This window comes from Cavia porcellus, unplaced genomic scaffold (genome assembly GCF_034190915.1).
Source record: "Cavia porcellus strain 051 isolate PalLab524CR breed Dunkin Hartley unplaced genomic scaffold, mCavPor4.1 scaffold_10, whole genome shotgun sequence".
Classification (NCBI taxonomy): domain Eukaryota; kingdom Metazoa; phylum Chordata; class Mammalia; order Rodentia; family Caviidae; genus Cavia; species Cavia porcellus.
This window is the reverse complement of record NW_026947493.1, coordinates 43,422,570-43,440,151: the sequence shown is the minus strand read 5'-3', so window position 1 is coordinate 43,440,151 and position 17,582 is coordinate 43,422,570. Positions and strand designations below refer to the sequence as shown.

Genomic DNA, 17,582 nt, shown 5'->3' with positions numbered 1-17,582 from the left:
GTAGTTCCTTTAATGAACGCCTTTAAAAAATACTTTCATCTTAATTTCCCCTTGTAATTTCTGTCCTGCTTTTAATATCATATCTCGTCCTATTAATCGTTTCTTTTTATCCGCTCATTGAAACATTCCTATTTTATGGCAGCACTTGCTATACAATGGGAAAGAGAATAGTGAGCAGAAAACAAATATGATCCCTGGCCTTGAGCAACTCTCAGAGCTAAGAGAGAAGAGAAAAACTTAGGCATGTAATCACCAAAGATCATATGCAAAAATTTACAAGGGCTACAAGGAAAAATCAGTAGCTCTGAAAGCCTGTAAGGGGGAATTGGCCTAATTAAGAAAGTTACTGAAGGCTTCCCTGTGGGATAGCTGAGCTGAGCTCTGAGAGAAGGACTCACAGACAAAGGAAATAATATAAGCAAAGGCCCTAAGGCAGGTGAGAGCATGGTAAATGTGAGGATAGGAAGCTGAGAGAGTGAAGGTGGAACATGGTACAAATAGGCAGGTGAGTAGATTGGGCTGTGAAGGTCATGACAGACAGATTTGTCCTTATCCTAAAAATAGTGGAGATATACTGAATGTGTTTAAACCAGAGTGAAGTAATTAAAGATTAGTATTTTGAAAAGTTTCATATGGCCACCATGTGAAAAGCAGATTGGAAGAGGATAGATAGGAAGTGAGAGATGGTGGGGTTGGAAATAAATGGACAGATCGGAAAGCTGTTTAAGGAGTAAAGTTCATAAGACTTGGTTGTGAATTGGATACAGGATATGTGTCTGGGAAGGAGAAATCAAAAATGATTTCTAGACTTCTGCTTTGCAGAATGGGAAACAGAGAACTCAAGAATCAGACTTGGGAGACATAGAGAAAACTATGAGTTTCAGTCATAGAGAGTAGGGGTACCTTTGAAATATTCCACAGAAAATATCAAGTGGACAATTGGAAATATAAGGCTACAACTCAGAGGATAGATGGGAATCTTCAGTATGTTTGTTAGGCAATCATGGGTGAGATGGGGGAGGAGTTTCTTCCATAAAGAGTCTAAGATATAAATGGAGAAGGCAGTAAGTTATAAGAGGAAAACTTTTCTACCTGTAATTTTACGTTTTGTTGTGGTTTAGGAAATGAAAACAAATACTGTTTGAAGGGAACAAATATAAATTATAGGTAGGGATACAAGGAATTTGTCCCTGAGCATCTGTCACAAGTGACAACTGTTCTTGCTTCCTAATGTAAACTACTCTGGAAAATGCTGCTAAATTATGGGGAGCTTTTATTGTCTGTCACTGCATAGATATACTTTAGGCTTTTTCCTCTATTAAATATGTTGTTTTCATGGCTGACCCAGGCAGCAGTTCATTAGGTATGACACTTTTTTTTTTAATGATATGTTCTCAGTTCTCAAAAGCAACTTTTAGAAATTAGTCTTTTCAGACATTGAGTATTTTTTTTCGTCAGGATTTGTTACTCTTGGAATCAGAGATTCACAAAGGATCCATGGAACCTGCAGGAATGAAGAATCAAAAATTATGAGGGGAGTGGTCCTCAGGTTAAGATGCTCCAATGAATTGATACGAAAGTCTGTGATTACTGACAAGGTTAGCAGTGCCTTTCATTGGCACCAGACTGCAGGAATGCTCAGTAAGAAAGGCAGAGGCCTAGACCCTTATAACTTCAAAAGGGGTCTAAGGACTGGAAGAATAAACATCAGAAAGGCAGAATCCCATCTTTTGCCCCAGACCTAACAAATAAGAACCTATCCGTGGTTATTCTTAAGCAAGTGAAAATTTCAGAATCTCTGATCCAGAAATTTTATGAATTTAAGTAAGAGAGAGTTGAGGATAAAAGCCAGAGGAGAAGAAATATTGGGAATAGAAATGCAAGAAAGATGTCAAGGATTAAGAAAACTGATTAACATAAGAAAAGCAATATTCTGCCTTAGTTGAGAAAAATAGGAAAGTGGGATAGAGGAAGACACAAGAGCAGCAGTAGAAAACACTTCTCCAGAATAAAACTGGTGGCAAAGATTGGGGAGACCAAAATACACAGTTTAGAAACTCTTTTCTTTTACATATGGGGGTCTGCTTTAAATGACATTTACTTTTGGTTAAATTTGCATTTTTCCTGTAACACAGGTATACATTAATGTATAAAAATATTAACTGTTCTAATGATGATTTACAGAAAGACTTGCATTTCCACAAATAACTTGATGAGTATAAATTGGGACATGAACTTCACTAGGGTCACCATACTGTAAGTTGCTAAAACTAAGTTAAATGTCAGAGTCCAAAAATCTGTAAAACCTTGACAAAAAACTTAGTATTTACCTATAATTTTGTCTACTAACTTTGCTAAATCAATAAAATGAACCAAGAAGTTCATGTTATCAGATTCATTAGTGATTTACTGCATTCATTTTCTGATGACCATTTATCATGAAATATAGAATCTTCCAAATGAATGGGGGAAATGAAAAATTTGACAAGTTTGCTTCTTCAACTAAATATTTGATTTATAAGACACAAATGAATAAACTACTCTGGTCTGTCATGTTTTCTTAGTTGTTAATTTATTCAACCTCTGTTCAATATTGATCCTGACAAGCAGAATAGCCCAAAGATAAATTTATTCATTCCACAGTTTAGTCAGGAACAAGCCAAAAATTATAGATTTTCCCCGGCAGATGATGACAGGCAGTCAAAGGGATGACAAATGACTGTCTTTAGATTTAGTAAGGACAGTTGGGCCAGACGTTTCCGATAAAGATTGGAGCATGCTGGTCAAATACAGGTTCATCAGTGGTCATCATTAATCGTGGAAAGAGCATTGCTGTACTGCAGATGTCCATACAGGAGCTTAAGCACCAGCCCTGCTGAAGAAACAGAATTGGCTCTTCGGTATTTTGTGGCACTCCTCTAAGTGATAGCATGACATGATCATTTATCAAACAGAGACTGTCCAGAAAAGTGTCTGCTTCCCTTAGTAACTTATTGAAGGGCAGGAAAGTGAAAGCATTTTATTAAAGACAGGAAGGCAATGAACAACCAGAGCGTATCCAAAGGGTAATCGTATTTCAGCACAGGATTAGTTTAGTCTTAAGTAAACATACACTGCAGGGACTATGTTGTGGGTCATTTATCAAGTGACGAATAATTAACAAAACTCTAAACATTCTTTTTATCTCTATTGATTTAAAGTTCTATTATTGTTATTATTTAACTTTTGGATGATAGGCATTATACTCAGTACTTACAAAAATAAAATGCAAAATTCCTTCCTTAGAGGCTTTAAGAGTGAGAAAAATACAGAGTAACTCATATAAAATAATCATAACTGGCTGTATTAAATGCTGTTAAACTCAGAAAGAACAAACTCTAAGGCTAAGGGTTGAAGTTATAATCTGTGACTAGAACTTTAATATAAAAGTAAGCTATTTCTTTGTCAGTAGATCAGAAGTTTCTTCTTCCTTAAACTTTTGCTATGTTGAACAAAATTAAGAGAAATAGAGTTAGGAAAAGAGTAGCAGCAAAGGCAAACAATCAGAGAACTAACACATTTATGATTTACCTTCTTTGTTCCTTGTATTTTATATGCCATGGCAATTAATCCTAATAATTACCCTCATGTTATAAATGAATACATGACACAGGTTTGCCTACGGTCACACAGGAAGCAACAGTGCCGGGAAATTTAGGATTGCCTTTTAAGACTCCCTATGTTTTCACACAGATTACAGTATTTATTTGGATTCCTTAAAGTCAAGCACAGACTAATGTCTGTGTGTATCACAGACTAAATTCTGTCTATATATCCAAAGGAAATAAAATCACTATTTGAAACACATATATGCACTCCTGTGTTCATTGCAGTACATTCACAGTAACTAAGATGTGGAAACAATGTAAATGTATAACTTTTTTGGAGCAATTCATTACAGATTAAATTTATCTAATTTTAAAATAAAAACCAGAACATTAGGGCATATAAAGAAATACTCACTATATTTCATTTTCACTAAATAATGATTAAACGTATTTTAAAGAGTAGGAAAGTGAGAAAACAAAATGAATGAAAGACAAAGAGCTGGCAGGAGGGGGAGGCAGTAACAGTGGATGGGAAAAGAAAAATGAGAACGGTTAAGAGGGAAACAGAGAGCTGGTTCCTATGTGCCATTAATCTGTTTGCCTTGCATTCATTTAAGGAATTTACCATGAAATAATGTCATCATTCCTTGAAGTGTCAACTAGCTGATTTTCTTACAAGCTATAAAAGCATGCAAATATTTACAGATAACAACAATAACAATAAAACGGTACTCACAGCATGACCAAAAAAAGTCTCTCTACTCGAAAAAGAGTAGAAGAGTGTATAACAATATATTAAAAGTGATCTTTGGATAATAAGCATGCAAGTGGTATTTTCTTCCTACTTTCCTTTAATAGTTTTCTGCACTTCACAAATAAAAGGCAACAATATATATTCTGTGTAATGTTAACAGACTGTTTACTTACTACTGTTCAATTGCCTTAAACTGTAAGCTTTTATAAATTCCACTAAATAGGGCACCTTCTGAAGCAAAAAGCATTTTCTAATCTTCAATTTTGGTCTATTTAAAGGAAGTATGACCAAGTACAACCAGATGGAATCTTCCCAGCTCACTTTTTGTTTCACTTATAGCCTCTTCTACTAGCAGTCAAAACTTCGTATGTATCACCTAAAAAAAATGGCACTGAGCTAGAATTCTATGAAAAACAATAAAAATGGTTAACTGACATACTGCATAATTATGAAGCACTTATGTCATGTATTTTCTTCTCTAATTATAGGATTTAGAGTTTTTACTGAACAAGTTGACAAAACTACGGAAAATGGATCTCAGTGGAAATCCTGTTTGTCTCAAACCAAAATACAGAGACAGACTGATATTGGTGTCCAAATCACTGGGTAGGTCTTTTATATTAATATAACTTTCTTAGAGATAGGATCTGGTGAAATGTTTAATTTGTCAGTAAGCTTTGAAATATAAATATGACATCTTGATTGTGAAAATGTTCAACTTTAGGTTAAGTATTTTAAACAAGACCTAAAGTTAAAATTGAGAATTATTCTTGAAAACTTGAAAAGTATCTTTCAGAAATAATTAAAGTACCAAATACTCTTTAAGAATAAAATGTGGCTATTAACAACAAAAAAAGGCTAGTCATAAATATGTACAACTTTCTGGGGTTTTGATAAACTTTCAGTGGCACAAATCCTCTGATGATCCCAAGGGACTCCCTTAGCTCTTTGTCCTGCAGATAAAATTAATCAAGTTTTTATTGCTTAATGTTTGCCAAGTAATATCCTAAAAACACATAATTACTTTTCATTTGAAAAGGAAACAGCCTGAGGAGATCTTTTATGAAGCAATTGCAAATAATAATATTTCTGAATACATAATATGACAGAAAAATGTACAAAAAGTACTTGATTAATGATGACCAAATTATATGGCATCAAAAAGAATGAGCAGTGCTATCTCATGACAATTCCCTGTGTGAGAACCACTGTGACATACTATGCTTGGGTATAAAAAGTAATGTATGCTGTGCACCATGTTGCATGCTTTTAAACCCAGCTATTCAGAAAGCAAGGGGATCATAAGTTTAAGGCCAATCTGATCAGTTTAGCAAAATAAAAAATAAAAAGAATGAGGATGTAGCTCATGTGAAGACTTGAATAATTCCCAGTCCCATAAAAAGCAAACAAACAAAATTAACAATAACAAAACCATTTCAGAACTTACAACTATAACTTTGATTAATCATAATCCGCCCCCCCCAGGGCAGTGGTCCTCTGAAAGGACAAAAGGCACATCAAAAAGATGCAAGACATTTTTTGCAAAATGTAAGTGCAAAAATCACACCCAGCCTGCACAGTAAGAAACAGTAAATATACTGGGAGAACAGTCATACACATTTTTTGAAGCTCTACTTATACATCCCCCATTCCATCCTGTCATCCTTTCCCTTCTCTCCCCACTACATATTTTATTAGTCCACTTTCCTCACAAGCAGAGTTAAGACAATTAATGTCTGGTGATAAAGGAACTCCTAATGATTACGAGACCATTTCTACAAATATTTCTCACTGACAATACTGTAGGTAAGATGTGAAAATCTGGGTGTGGTGGTGCAGACCTGCAATTCTACCTACTTGGGAAACTGAAACAGGCAGATCGCAAGTTGGAGCCCAGCCTGAGGCATTGACATGAAGAAGATACTGGGGAGGGTTTTTGGCTTTTTTGTTTTTGTCTTTTTGAGACAGGATCTTGCTCTGCAGTGTAAGCTGATTTTGAGCTTACTCTGTAGCCCAGGCTGGTCTTGAACTTGCAATGATCCTCTCCTGCCTCAGCCTCAGTTACCCCGGATTGCTGGGATTACAGGCGTGTGCCACCATGCATGGCTGAAGAAAATGTTGTTGTAAAAGATTTGGGTTTGTTATTCTTTAGAGAGGCATTGTCTCAAAATAGAAGTTTTTTAAAGGGTTGGGAATATAGCTCAATGATAGAATGCTTGCCTACCTGGCACTTACTTAAATCCTCAGTACGAGAAAAAAAAAGTGGCAATAGCTTTGCTGATTACCAGATAAAGAGAACTTATTCAAAGTTATTTTGAGTAAATCTTTTCTACAATATAGTTTATGATTTAAAAATGAATATAGATTTTACTGCAAGAATACAAAGAAAATCAGTATCACTGCTATAAAATTTTAGTATATGTTCTTTAAGTTTTTTTCTATGTACAGATACAAACATAATAAATTTCTTTTTATTTTAGCTTTTTTTATTCTCATGTCTTTCTTTTTAGTAAATGTAAAACTCAAAAACAAAGTTAATTGAGGGCCTGGTTTGATGTATTCCAGGATAGACTTACTGGGAGCCATTTTGTGTTTTGTAAGTTACCCATTTCTTGCTAGTTAGAACAAGCCTATTTCATGTTTAGAGAAGCTCAATAAAATGAAATAAATTTCTTAAGACCTTGTGTCTTAGGAGGCTTCCCCTTCTAAACTGCTTCCACACGTAACAACCTCAAATAGGATAATTTGCTAAAAATGAGACAGAATCAGATTACCCAAGGCACAGTTTCTTAGTCATTCCTAGTTTGGTCTGGAACATTAACACAAAGAAGATATTGTGATAACAGATTTGGAGCTTGCTTTCTTCTAAAAAATTTTTTTTCAGCACTGAGCATTGATCCCAGGGTCTCATGCATGCTACGTTAGGCAAGGACTGTAACACTGAACTACATCTTTATCTTTTTTTATTTTTAATTTTGAGACAATATCTTGCCAAGTTGCCTAGGCTGACCTCAAACTTGCCATCCTCCTGCCTCAGTCACCTGAGTAGCTGGAATTATAGGAATATATCACTATGCCCAGCTCATTCCTTATCTTTATAACAGAGGTTTATTATATATAGATTACATATATACAGCCTAATAATAAGCTAACAAATCATACAATTATTAATAAAAGCAAATCTGAAACACATCAATAAATACAATTAAGAAAACTGAGCTTAAAAGAATGATCTTTAATATATATGTTAAAATTACTAAGATGTATAATGATAAAACGTTTAGTTAATTCTTCAAATTATACTTTGGAAATTCCTAGTTAAAAATATACATGAGACAAGATACGAAGACAATTTTATACTTCTAGAATTTATGGTTCTAGTTTAAATAGTTGCCTATTCCTTATTAGTGATTTTGCTTTCCATAGTTTTAACTGTCCAAGGCAACCATCAACAGAAACATATTATAGTACAATATTTTGACAGAGAGAATACCACATTCACTTTTATTAAAGTATCTTTCTGTAATTATTCTCTTATTAGTTACTGTTGTAAAGCTCCTACTGAGCCTAATTTATGAACTAAAAATTATTCATTATATGTCATGTAGAATAATGATGGTATTTATGGAGTTCTGTACTATATTCACTTTCAAGAAAACTTACTTTTACAAGTAAGAGTTTTTGTTTTGTTTTGTTTTGTTTTTGGTACCAGTGATCGAAGTCAAGACCTCGCACTTTCCAGGCAGGCATTTATGCCACTGGGCTAAATCCTCAGCCCCAAGTAAAGTATTTTTAGGTATTATTATTATTTTTTTTTTTTGTCTTTTTCCTTTTTATCGGTACCAGGGATCAAACTCATGACTGCCTGCTTGCAAGGCAGGCGCTTATGCCGCTGAGCTAAATCCCCAGCCCCCCAAGTAAAGTATTTTTAAAAGACATTTATTTCATTGATTGTGTAACTTAAGTTCAAATGCACCCTAATCAGAAGTGCATTATTTATGTATATGTTTATTTTTAAAACATATGTATTTTTCTTTAGAATATCTTGATGGAAAAGAAATAAAAAGTGTGGAAAGACAATTCCTAATCAATTGGAAAGCATCCAAAGATGCCAGAAAAGTCAGCAAGAAAAAGAGCAGTAAAAACGAAGATACAAGCAACTCTTAGATAAGTAAGCACATCATCACTCCTTAATTTATGACCTGTGTTGAAAGAATAAATTAAGCAACAAAATACTGTGAAGAAACAAAATTTTTTGCTTAGAGTCATTTTAGGGTTTTTTAACCTACTCACTTGTGAATGAAGATAAATGAAGATAATTATTAGTAAATTTCACTATAAAAATGATAGCTGTGTGAACAAAACTTGTCTTTAGTAGTATGTATGACTATCTGCCATATAAATATAGAACCATGATATGAGAAAAATGGGTAATTTTATTCTAGTGCAAATCCACAATGTGAATTATATAAATGGTAAAAACATAGTCAAATAAATGGTAAAATTTAAGTTACTAGTATATTTGTTCAGCAACAGTATCAAAATTAAAATACAAAGGTACCACAAAAAAATGTTCTTTCAGGATAGAAAATAAAAATGTATCACAGCCAGATAACATGATCTTTTACATAAAAATCCATAAACCCACCAAAAGACTCTGAGAATTAATAACCAAATTCAGCAAGATAACAGGCTATAAAATCAACACACAAACATCAATAGCATTCCTGTACACCAATAATGAGCCCACCAACAAAGAAATTAGAAACGACATTCATAATAACATTAAGTAAACTTAGAACACTTAGGAATTAACCTAACCAATGAAGTGAAAGGCCTCTACAATGCAAACTACAGTTTCTGAAAGAGGAAATCAAAGAGGGCATCCGAAAATGAAAGATATCCCATTTCTGGATAGGTAGAACCAATACTGTCAAAATGGCCATATTCCCAAAACTGATATATAGATTTCATGTAATCCCAATCAAAATACCAACAACATTCCTAGTAGAGCAACGACAACAACAAAAAGATCCTAAAATTCATATGAAACCAGAAGAGACTCAAAATAGCAAGCAATCTTCAGCAACAAGAGCAAGGCAGAAGATATCACAATCCCATACTTCAAGTTACATTACAAATCTACAGTGATAAAATAGTATGGCACTGCCACAGAAATGAGATGTGAATCAGTGAAACAGAATAAAGGATGCAGAAACCATAGGCCATCTGATTCAGGCCATTCAGTCATCTTTGAGAGAGGGGCCAAAAACATGCTGGAGGAAAGAGCCTCTTCAGCAAATGGTGCTGGGAAACTGGTTCTATGTATGCAGAAGATTAAACTTAAACCTATATCTCTGACTATATACTACACTAAAATTCAAATGAGTCAAAGATCTAAATAATAAAGCAGAAACACTTAACCTGCTGGAAGATAAAACAGGTAAAACTCTTAAAGATACAGATGTAGACCAGGACTTTCTGAATAGAACCTCAATTGCACAAGAAATAACAAATACCAACAAATGAGACTATATCAAATGAAAAAAGCTTCATCAGAGCAGAGGAAACAACAGAGTGAAGAGACAACCTACAGAATGGGGAAAACTTTTGCCATCTATACTCTAACAGAGGACTAATGTCTAGGAGTATCCTAGAAATGACTCTTCACAAATTTTGTGGTCCAAAACATTGGAATGAGCCTCTTTCTTCATTGCATGATAGTGCTTGAATATTGATATTCTTATTTCATAGCTGATTATAGCAGAATATGGGGAATTAGAATATAAAGAAGTCAAAAAATTAGACCCCCCTCCCAACTGAAATTAACAGGCACTTCTCAGAAGTATGAAAGGTCAATAAATACATGAAAAAATGTGCAACATATTTGGCCATTAAAGAAATGCAAAGTAAAATGATTAAGAGTTTATCTTACTCCAGGAGGAAGGCTATCATCAAGAAATCAAATAATAACAAATGCTAACAAGGCTGCAAGGGGAACCCTTCTATACTGTTGATGAGAATATATACTGCTTTGGATATTAGGGTAGAGAGAGATTCCTCAAACTAAAGACAGAAATTCCATTTGACCCAGCTATTCCCCCCTTTATAAGTATCTCCTCAGAAGAGTTAAAGACATCATATTACAGTGATACATGTATATCCATATTTCTACAGCACAACTCATAATTACTAAATCTTGGAAGCAGACTGACACATAAAAATGACCAAGTATATGGAAAAGTGCTCAATATTAGTAGTCATCAAGAAAATGCAAATCTAAACTACAATGAATTTCACCTTATGTGTCAGGATGGCAATTATAAATAAAAGGGGTAGTGGGTATACTGGAGGTGTACTTCACTGATACAATTTTTTGTTAGCCAGTGAAACATTCCTACAGGAATAAACACACACACACACACACACACACACACACACACACTCACACACACACACAGTATTGGCAAAGATGTGGAGAAAGTAAACTTCTGTACACTATTAACTAGAATGCAAAATGGTGTAGCCACTAAAGAAAACAGTATGGAGGCTCCTCAATAAGTTAAAAATAGGGGGGCTGGGGATTTAGCTCAGTGGCATAAGCACCTGCCTTGCAAGTGCACGGTTGTGAGTTCAATCCTCTACTGATAAAAGAAAAAAAATAAGTTAAAAATAAATCAAGCCTGGTAGCATACCCTTAATCCCAGATTCTCAGGAGGCTGAGGCAGGAAGATCACAAATTGGAGATAAGCCTGGGCAACTTGGGAAGACCCTGTATCAAAATTTAAAAATTAAGTTAAAAGGGATAGGGATTGTAGCTCAGTGTCCGAGTGCTTACCTAGCCTTAACAAGGCTCTGGGTTCAAGCCCCAATATTGCAAAAAAATAAAGTTAAAAACAGGACTATTGTATGATCCAGCAATCTCACTTTTACGTGTGCAAAGGAAGAGACATCGGAATCTCCAACAGATATTAGCACCTATCTCATGGCAGCACTAAATCCCTGGACAGACAAATGAATAAAGAAAATAGAGTATATACATAAAATGGAACATAGAACAGTATTCAGCCTTTTAAACAATTCTACAATATGTTATTAACGTAGATGAAATGACACCTTTGGGCTAATGAGGCTAGTCATTCAAAGAAAATATTACATGATTTCATTTATATAAGGTATCTAAACTTCTGTAGTCAAATTCATAGACTCAAAGAATGAAAATCTGGTTGCCACTGGCTGGAAGGGAGGAAATGTCAAGTTACTCATCAGGCATAAAGTTTTAGTCAAGCAAGATAGATAAGCTCTTGAGATTTGCTGTACAGCACTGTTCCTAAAGTCAGGAGGGTAGATCTCACATTCGAAGTACTTGCCAGAACTTCCTAGAGTCATACAGAATGTGATAGCACAGAAAAGTCACTTCATATTTTCCTGTAGTTGTTATTATGATAATCATGAATAATTTAACATGGAACACCATGGGGCCTAGGAGGAAAAGAAAAGGAGGCAAAACAAGAAAAGAGAGCTGGCATTTACTATGCTAAACATTTCAAATATTCACATATGCTACTGCATTTAGTCATGGGGCACATAACTGTATGCATTTTGTAGATGAAAAAGCTGAGTTTCAGAAAGATGAAGTACTTCGTCTAAGGTCACAATGTGAGCAGAGGCACAATGAAGCAGATCTTGGCTACCTGAAGCAGATCTGTCAGCTACTAAACGCTCTAGCACTGACTGGCAGAACTATGGTTATGACTACTTTATTGAGAAATTCATCTTAGTTTAGTGGGAATTTAGGAAAATCTTCAGATAGAAAATTGTGATACATAAACAACACCTATAAGTAAAAACTAGGAGAAAATGGGGTAATACATTATGAAACAACTTCTAATTTAATGTAGGTATTCAAACCAGCTTATTTACTACCCTGAAAAATGGACGGTAAGATGAATTAGATTAAAATTTAAAATAAAAGGCTGACCAGCTATCATAATTATCTGCCTTTCTCAAGGGTTCTTACTCCTTTGAACAGTTTGGAACCCCTCATCCTTGCCCCCTGCACATTTGCCCTGCACATCCTGATAGTATAGAGCTGCACTTCTCAGTAAAGTCAGTGACACCATGGATGTATTTATGTAATATGCAATAACTTCGTCCTTATGTATATACCAATAATATACTCCACAGTCTTTACACAAAACATTTTACTTCTACTAAAATGAACAGAAATGAGTAAATTAAAATCTAGAAGGTATATTGTATAATTTTAAAATCTACCTCATTTCTTTTAGGTCTTTAGAAGAGCAAAGATGAACCCTTTAAAGGTATCTCTGTCAACGAAGTATTTTATAAGAATAGGAATTACTGGCAGGACAGTTTTTTTTTAATCTTTGTACATCCTAATCTTATACCTATTTCATAAGAGTTGAATGTAAACTTTCCTGTGTAGGCTTTTTTTTTTTTAAATAAAAAGGCCTGGGCTGGGGATTTAGCTCAGTGGCTTAGGTCCCTGCTTGGCAATTGCGAGGTTGTGAATTCAATCCCTGCTACCAAAAAAAAAAAAAAAGAAAAGAAAAAAGAAAATGTTGTGATACTTTGTCTTAGATTTCATTATTCATTTTACTGTGGCTCTACTTAGCTTTATTTAGTTCCACCTTATAAAATTTTGAATAATTTAATATTGTTATCTGTCATATTTACAATTTAGTTATTAGTTTCAAAGCAATTCTTTGTAAGTTATAGGTAACGTTGAAACAATGTATCAAACAATTGCTATTCACTATCTACAGATGGCAAACAGAAGTTAAGTCTTTTATTCTAACATAAAGAGATAACTTATAAATGGAAATTCATTCTCCAGAAAGCTCCCAAGAGATAACGCTAAAATTACTAAAGACATGGGGCAGGTTCCTTGAAATATTTATGGTTTCTCTTTTTCAGGGCGATAGAACATCTTTACTGTCAACAATACAGATGGAAGGACATCTTCTGTCACCTACTGCTTTCTCTTCTTGATCCTTCTAGCACAATAAAAAAAAAAGTTCCTTATTAGTCCAAATAGTCATAATGTTGCAGTGGGAAGGGTGGTTCAGCCAAGAGTTATGAGTTAAATACATTCACTGAAGTAACTAAGGAAAGTCCCAGAAGATTCAAGTATAGGTGTCTGAATGATCAGGGATCATATTAGAGGACCCAGACACCCCAGTTGATGATAGGTGGACAACCACTTGGCGGGCAGGGGGCAGTGGAAGGTGACTGTAATAATATTTACTGGTTGTAGAAAAGAGGAGTCCAAAGAACCAGGCAGGCTCCTTTCATTACTTTTCCTAACTAAAGATTCTTAACCTCATGTCTCTGGAGACATTAGACTTTGAAAGAAGTTTATGGTCTGTCTTGGTTACTTTTCTTTCCTTGCTGAGGCAAAATACCCGACACCCAAAATTGAGGAAGGAAAGTTCACAGTTTTTAAAGGTTTCAGGTCATAATCGGCTGGTTCCAAGGCAGGGTGGCATGGCACGGGGCAACACTTGAAGGTAGCAGAAGAGAGCAAAGCAACAAGAGCAAAAAGGAGGAAGAGAAAACCTCTTTTCCTCCTTTGTACAAGATGGAGGCCATACCCTGGCCCCTAGGACGGGTATAGCACTCACAATATGTTTGCCTTCTCTTGCACAGGAGGGTATTTACAAAGTAAGGATCCTGGCTCCCCCGTTGAGTCTCTTTGTTAAAGTTCTAAACTTCTCAAGTTGACACAATGTATCAACCATAAAAGTCCAAAAATTGTCTAAGAATCAATATTCTAAACCTTGAATCTATCCATAATTTATCTCCATATGAATCAGTTCTAACTCTCCTGAGAAGAAAATCTGTTTTAGTTTTTAAAAGATGGTACTGCTTCCCTGTAGGAGTAAACCATAACTTCATTTATTCTAAAACAGATGCCTACTGAATGCTAGGAGTCACATATAAAAATTCCAGCATAACAACCCTAATCTCAAATATCTTGCAATAAGTTATGTGAGGGGTTAAATATGATATAATTACTATATAATGTGATAAACGCTGTAGGCATTATAAACCAGACCCTAATATAGACCATAAATGTTTCATTTAACTTAATTTTTTCACTTCTAATAAGTACAATGATTGAATCATTGATATTTTTAATCATGAGTCATTATAATATAATGGAGGGCAATATCATATTTCATTGAGAAGGTGATCAGGGCCAGTAGGCAAACTTTGGGATAGTTTTTATATTCTCAGAACTGCCTGCTGAAAGATAGACGAGTTTCTCAAGAGAGCTTCTTTTTAGGGTCCAGTCCAGAAATAGTAACTCAGCATCTCTAGCAGAGATCCCCTGAAGAAACCCTGTGAACAACACTGCTGTATATCATCTACTCTTATTCCACATAGAGCAGTTTAGGCTTGGGGATGCAGCCTTAGCATTTGCTGTAATTTCTACAAAAAAGAAGGCTACACAGAGAGTCCTAGTTTTGATCTTGCCTCATCTCTATTTCACAATAAAATGGAAACTAGGTGAAAATTTGCTTTATTACTTATATACATTGCTTTTACCATCAAAGCCACAGCTAGTTTGTCCATGGCACCATGAAAGTTTCTTAAAGATTTACACAACTGGTATCAATTTTATAACACACTGTTCCTGACACTTCTCTTTGCCAGGCATTTTGAAAAATCATGCTAGTATATCAAAGTAGAAAATAAAACAATAAAAATATACTCAACCTAAGAAAACAAAGTTAGTGAATTTTACATAGTATCACATACGCTAAATTAGATCAGTAGTGAACTGTGGCACATATCATAGTGTAAAGCTCCCTAGGAGTATACTGGTAAAACAACAAATAAATCACTCAACCGTCATTTACCTAAATATAGAACAAAATCCACTTTAAGTCTAAACTACTCTGCAATTCCAGGTACGCTGCAGTACACAAAAGCCAGCAGGAAAAAGAGCTCTTGGGAGAAAAAGACAAAGGAACAAATTTTGCTTCTGCAACTGTCCATGAGGCTGATCATGTTCAGTCCTTTTTTTTTTTTTTTTTTAAATCGGTAAATTGAACTCACGACCACACAAGGCAGGCACTTATGCCACTGAGTTAAATCCCCAGCCTTGATCATGTTCAGTTCTGAGTTTCCAGGTTTTTTTGGTTTTTTTTTTTTTTTTTTTGTCTTTTTCAGTACCAGGGATCGAACTCACGACTGCCTGCTTGCAAGGCAGGTGCTTATGCTGCTGAGCTAAATCCCCAGCCCCTGAGTTTCCAGTTTTATCCTGGGAAGAAGATACTACATCAATGTTTCCTTTTAAATGATATTACTTCATTGGGTAAAACTTTCATTCTGGTTATGTCAAAATATTACTTGGGTATCTCAAAAGATTTAAGTTTTATTTGATATAGAACTATCAGTTATGTGTCTTTTTAATAAAGGGCAACCAAATACATGATGGAATTTCATAAAGCTTTTGATATAGATTTTAAGGGTGTGCTTATTGCCAACATTTTAGTCATTTAACATGAAGTTAAAAGACAATGAGAATAAATCTAGATGGTCAGTAAAGTAATAAAAACAAAGTGCCCAGGCTGGGCATGCAGCTCAGTGGCCTAGGACTTACATGAAGACCTGGGTTCAGTCCCCAGTACTGCAAAAAAAGTTTTAATTTCTAAAAAATTGATTAAAGCAAACCTTCCCATCTTTCCCTTAATTACTTTAAGGGAGAGAATGAGCTGGCATGAGCATACATGTCCCTGATAGTCTGTATTTAGTATACAAGGTGATGAAGCTTGCAAAGCAGTAGAAAAGAACTTAGATTACATGTTCCCCCTGAGCCGAAAGTATGTGCTCCACAACTCCTTCAAGTTTCTACATACTAGAAACTGTGCCTGTGTTCTGTGTAGAGCATACATCTGTCCAAAGACAGGGGAATGTTTTCTGCCTCTTTAATAAATGCATACAGCCTGTGCTTATGTGTATTTACACAAGCCTACTTTCCCTACAGGGAGTAAAAGTCAGACTCATTGACGTTGTTTTTGACCCTCAGACTGAACTTGATACTATCAATGTACATTTTAAATAAAGACTACAGCAAAACTTTTTTATTTAAAGGTTGATTCTGAACAAATATCTTTGCTGTTAAATTAAAAGTTATTAATAAAATAAAGATAAAATTATTGCTTCTTTATACAGTAAATATTTTTGACAGTTCCTTTTTTCAAATAAGCAAGGAAGTGCATGAGCTTTAATAATTTAAAAATAGATATTAAATATACTTATATATAAGATCCACTGAGAGTACTGTATGGCACTGTACAATGAAAAAGACAAATTATTACTTGAATACTTAACTGTCTTTCAAGCTCAAACAGTGTTGATAGAGTCAATCTATCTCTTTTGTTAATGTAAAAATAACTTTCTAGCTGAATTAGAATGTTCTTGGTTTTAGATGCTTTTAAGGAATGTCACTCTCTAAAACACATTAGCTCACAGGAAATAGTCACTGTATATTATTTAGCTACTTCTAAAAATGGCTAGTATCTCTTGCTAGAATATAGCTGTATTAGGTTTCTTTAAATTAAAAAGTGAACTCTAATACTTAAAATAACTTCCTTCTCCTTTGTTGTGTTTGAAAAGTTGTAACAACAGTTACAACAACGATTCTTTCTGATTACTCCACAAAGAATTTTTTTTTTTTTTTTTTTTTTGTCTTTTTATCGGTACCGGGGATTGAACTCACGACTGCCTGCTTCCAAGGCAGGCGCTTATGCTGCTGAGCTAAACCCCCAGCCCCCAGAAAGAATTTTTTAAACTCAGATATTAAGATGTTCTTGTATAAACTCAAAATGTTGCAAAGTTCAAAATGTCTTTAATTTTGCTTTGCTAAAATCAACCCTAGTCTAATATTAGATGCAAAATAAACACGTATATCAGTAAAATAGGTATGATAACATTTTTATTTGCAATTCTCAAAGAACTCCCTTGAAATTAGAATACTCACCTGAGAAAAACAGCAACAGTGGTAAGCAACATAAAGTAGTTTTGGTTACAATAGACAAAATTTTTGTGCTAACATCTCTATCGGTGGTTTACTCTGTAAGTTATTACATAAGACCTAAATCAAAAGAACTGTAGCAGTTATTTTCCATTTTTTAAATACCTACATTTTAAAAGTTGAATCATCACCCAAACAAAAACTTTAAAATATTGGAACTATTTGAGAAAAA

General features: G+C 34.5%; 1 protein-coding gene across 3 annotated transcripts in view; it reads left to right on the top strand.

The window, feature by feature from the left end:
- Positions 1 to 13,392, top strand: part of Ppp1r42 (protein phosphatase 1 regulatory subunit 42) — a 58,785-nt gene extending 45,393 nt beyond the window's left edge. For 2 of the 3 annotated variants that reach the window (XM_063257410.1, XM_063257408.1), the window contains exons 6-9: positions 4,830 to 4,947; positions 8,381 to 8,512; positions 12,633 to 12,665; positions 13,282 to 13,392. In XM_063257410.1, the coding sequence (XP_063113480.1) occupies positions 4,830 to 4,947; positions 8,381 to 8,508 (246 nt within the window). In that variant the 3' untranslated portion in view covers positions 8,509 to 8,512; positions 12,633 to 12,665; positions 13,282 to 13,392. The remainder of the gene's footprint in view (positions 1 to 4,829; positions 4,948 to 8,380; positions 8,513 to 12,632; positions 12,666 to 13,281) is intronic. The other variant, XM_063257409.1, reaches the window with a different exon arrangement.
- Positions 13,393 to 17,582: the final 4,190 nt, after the last annotated feature.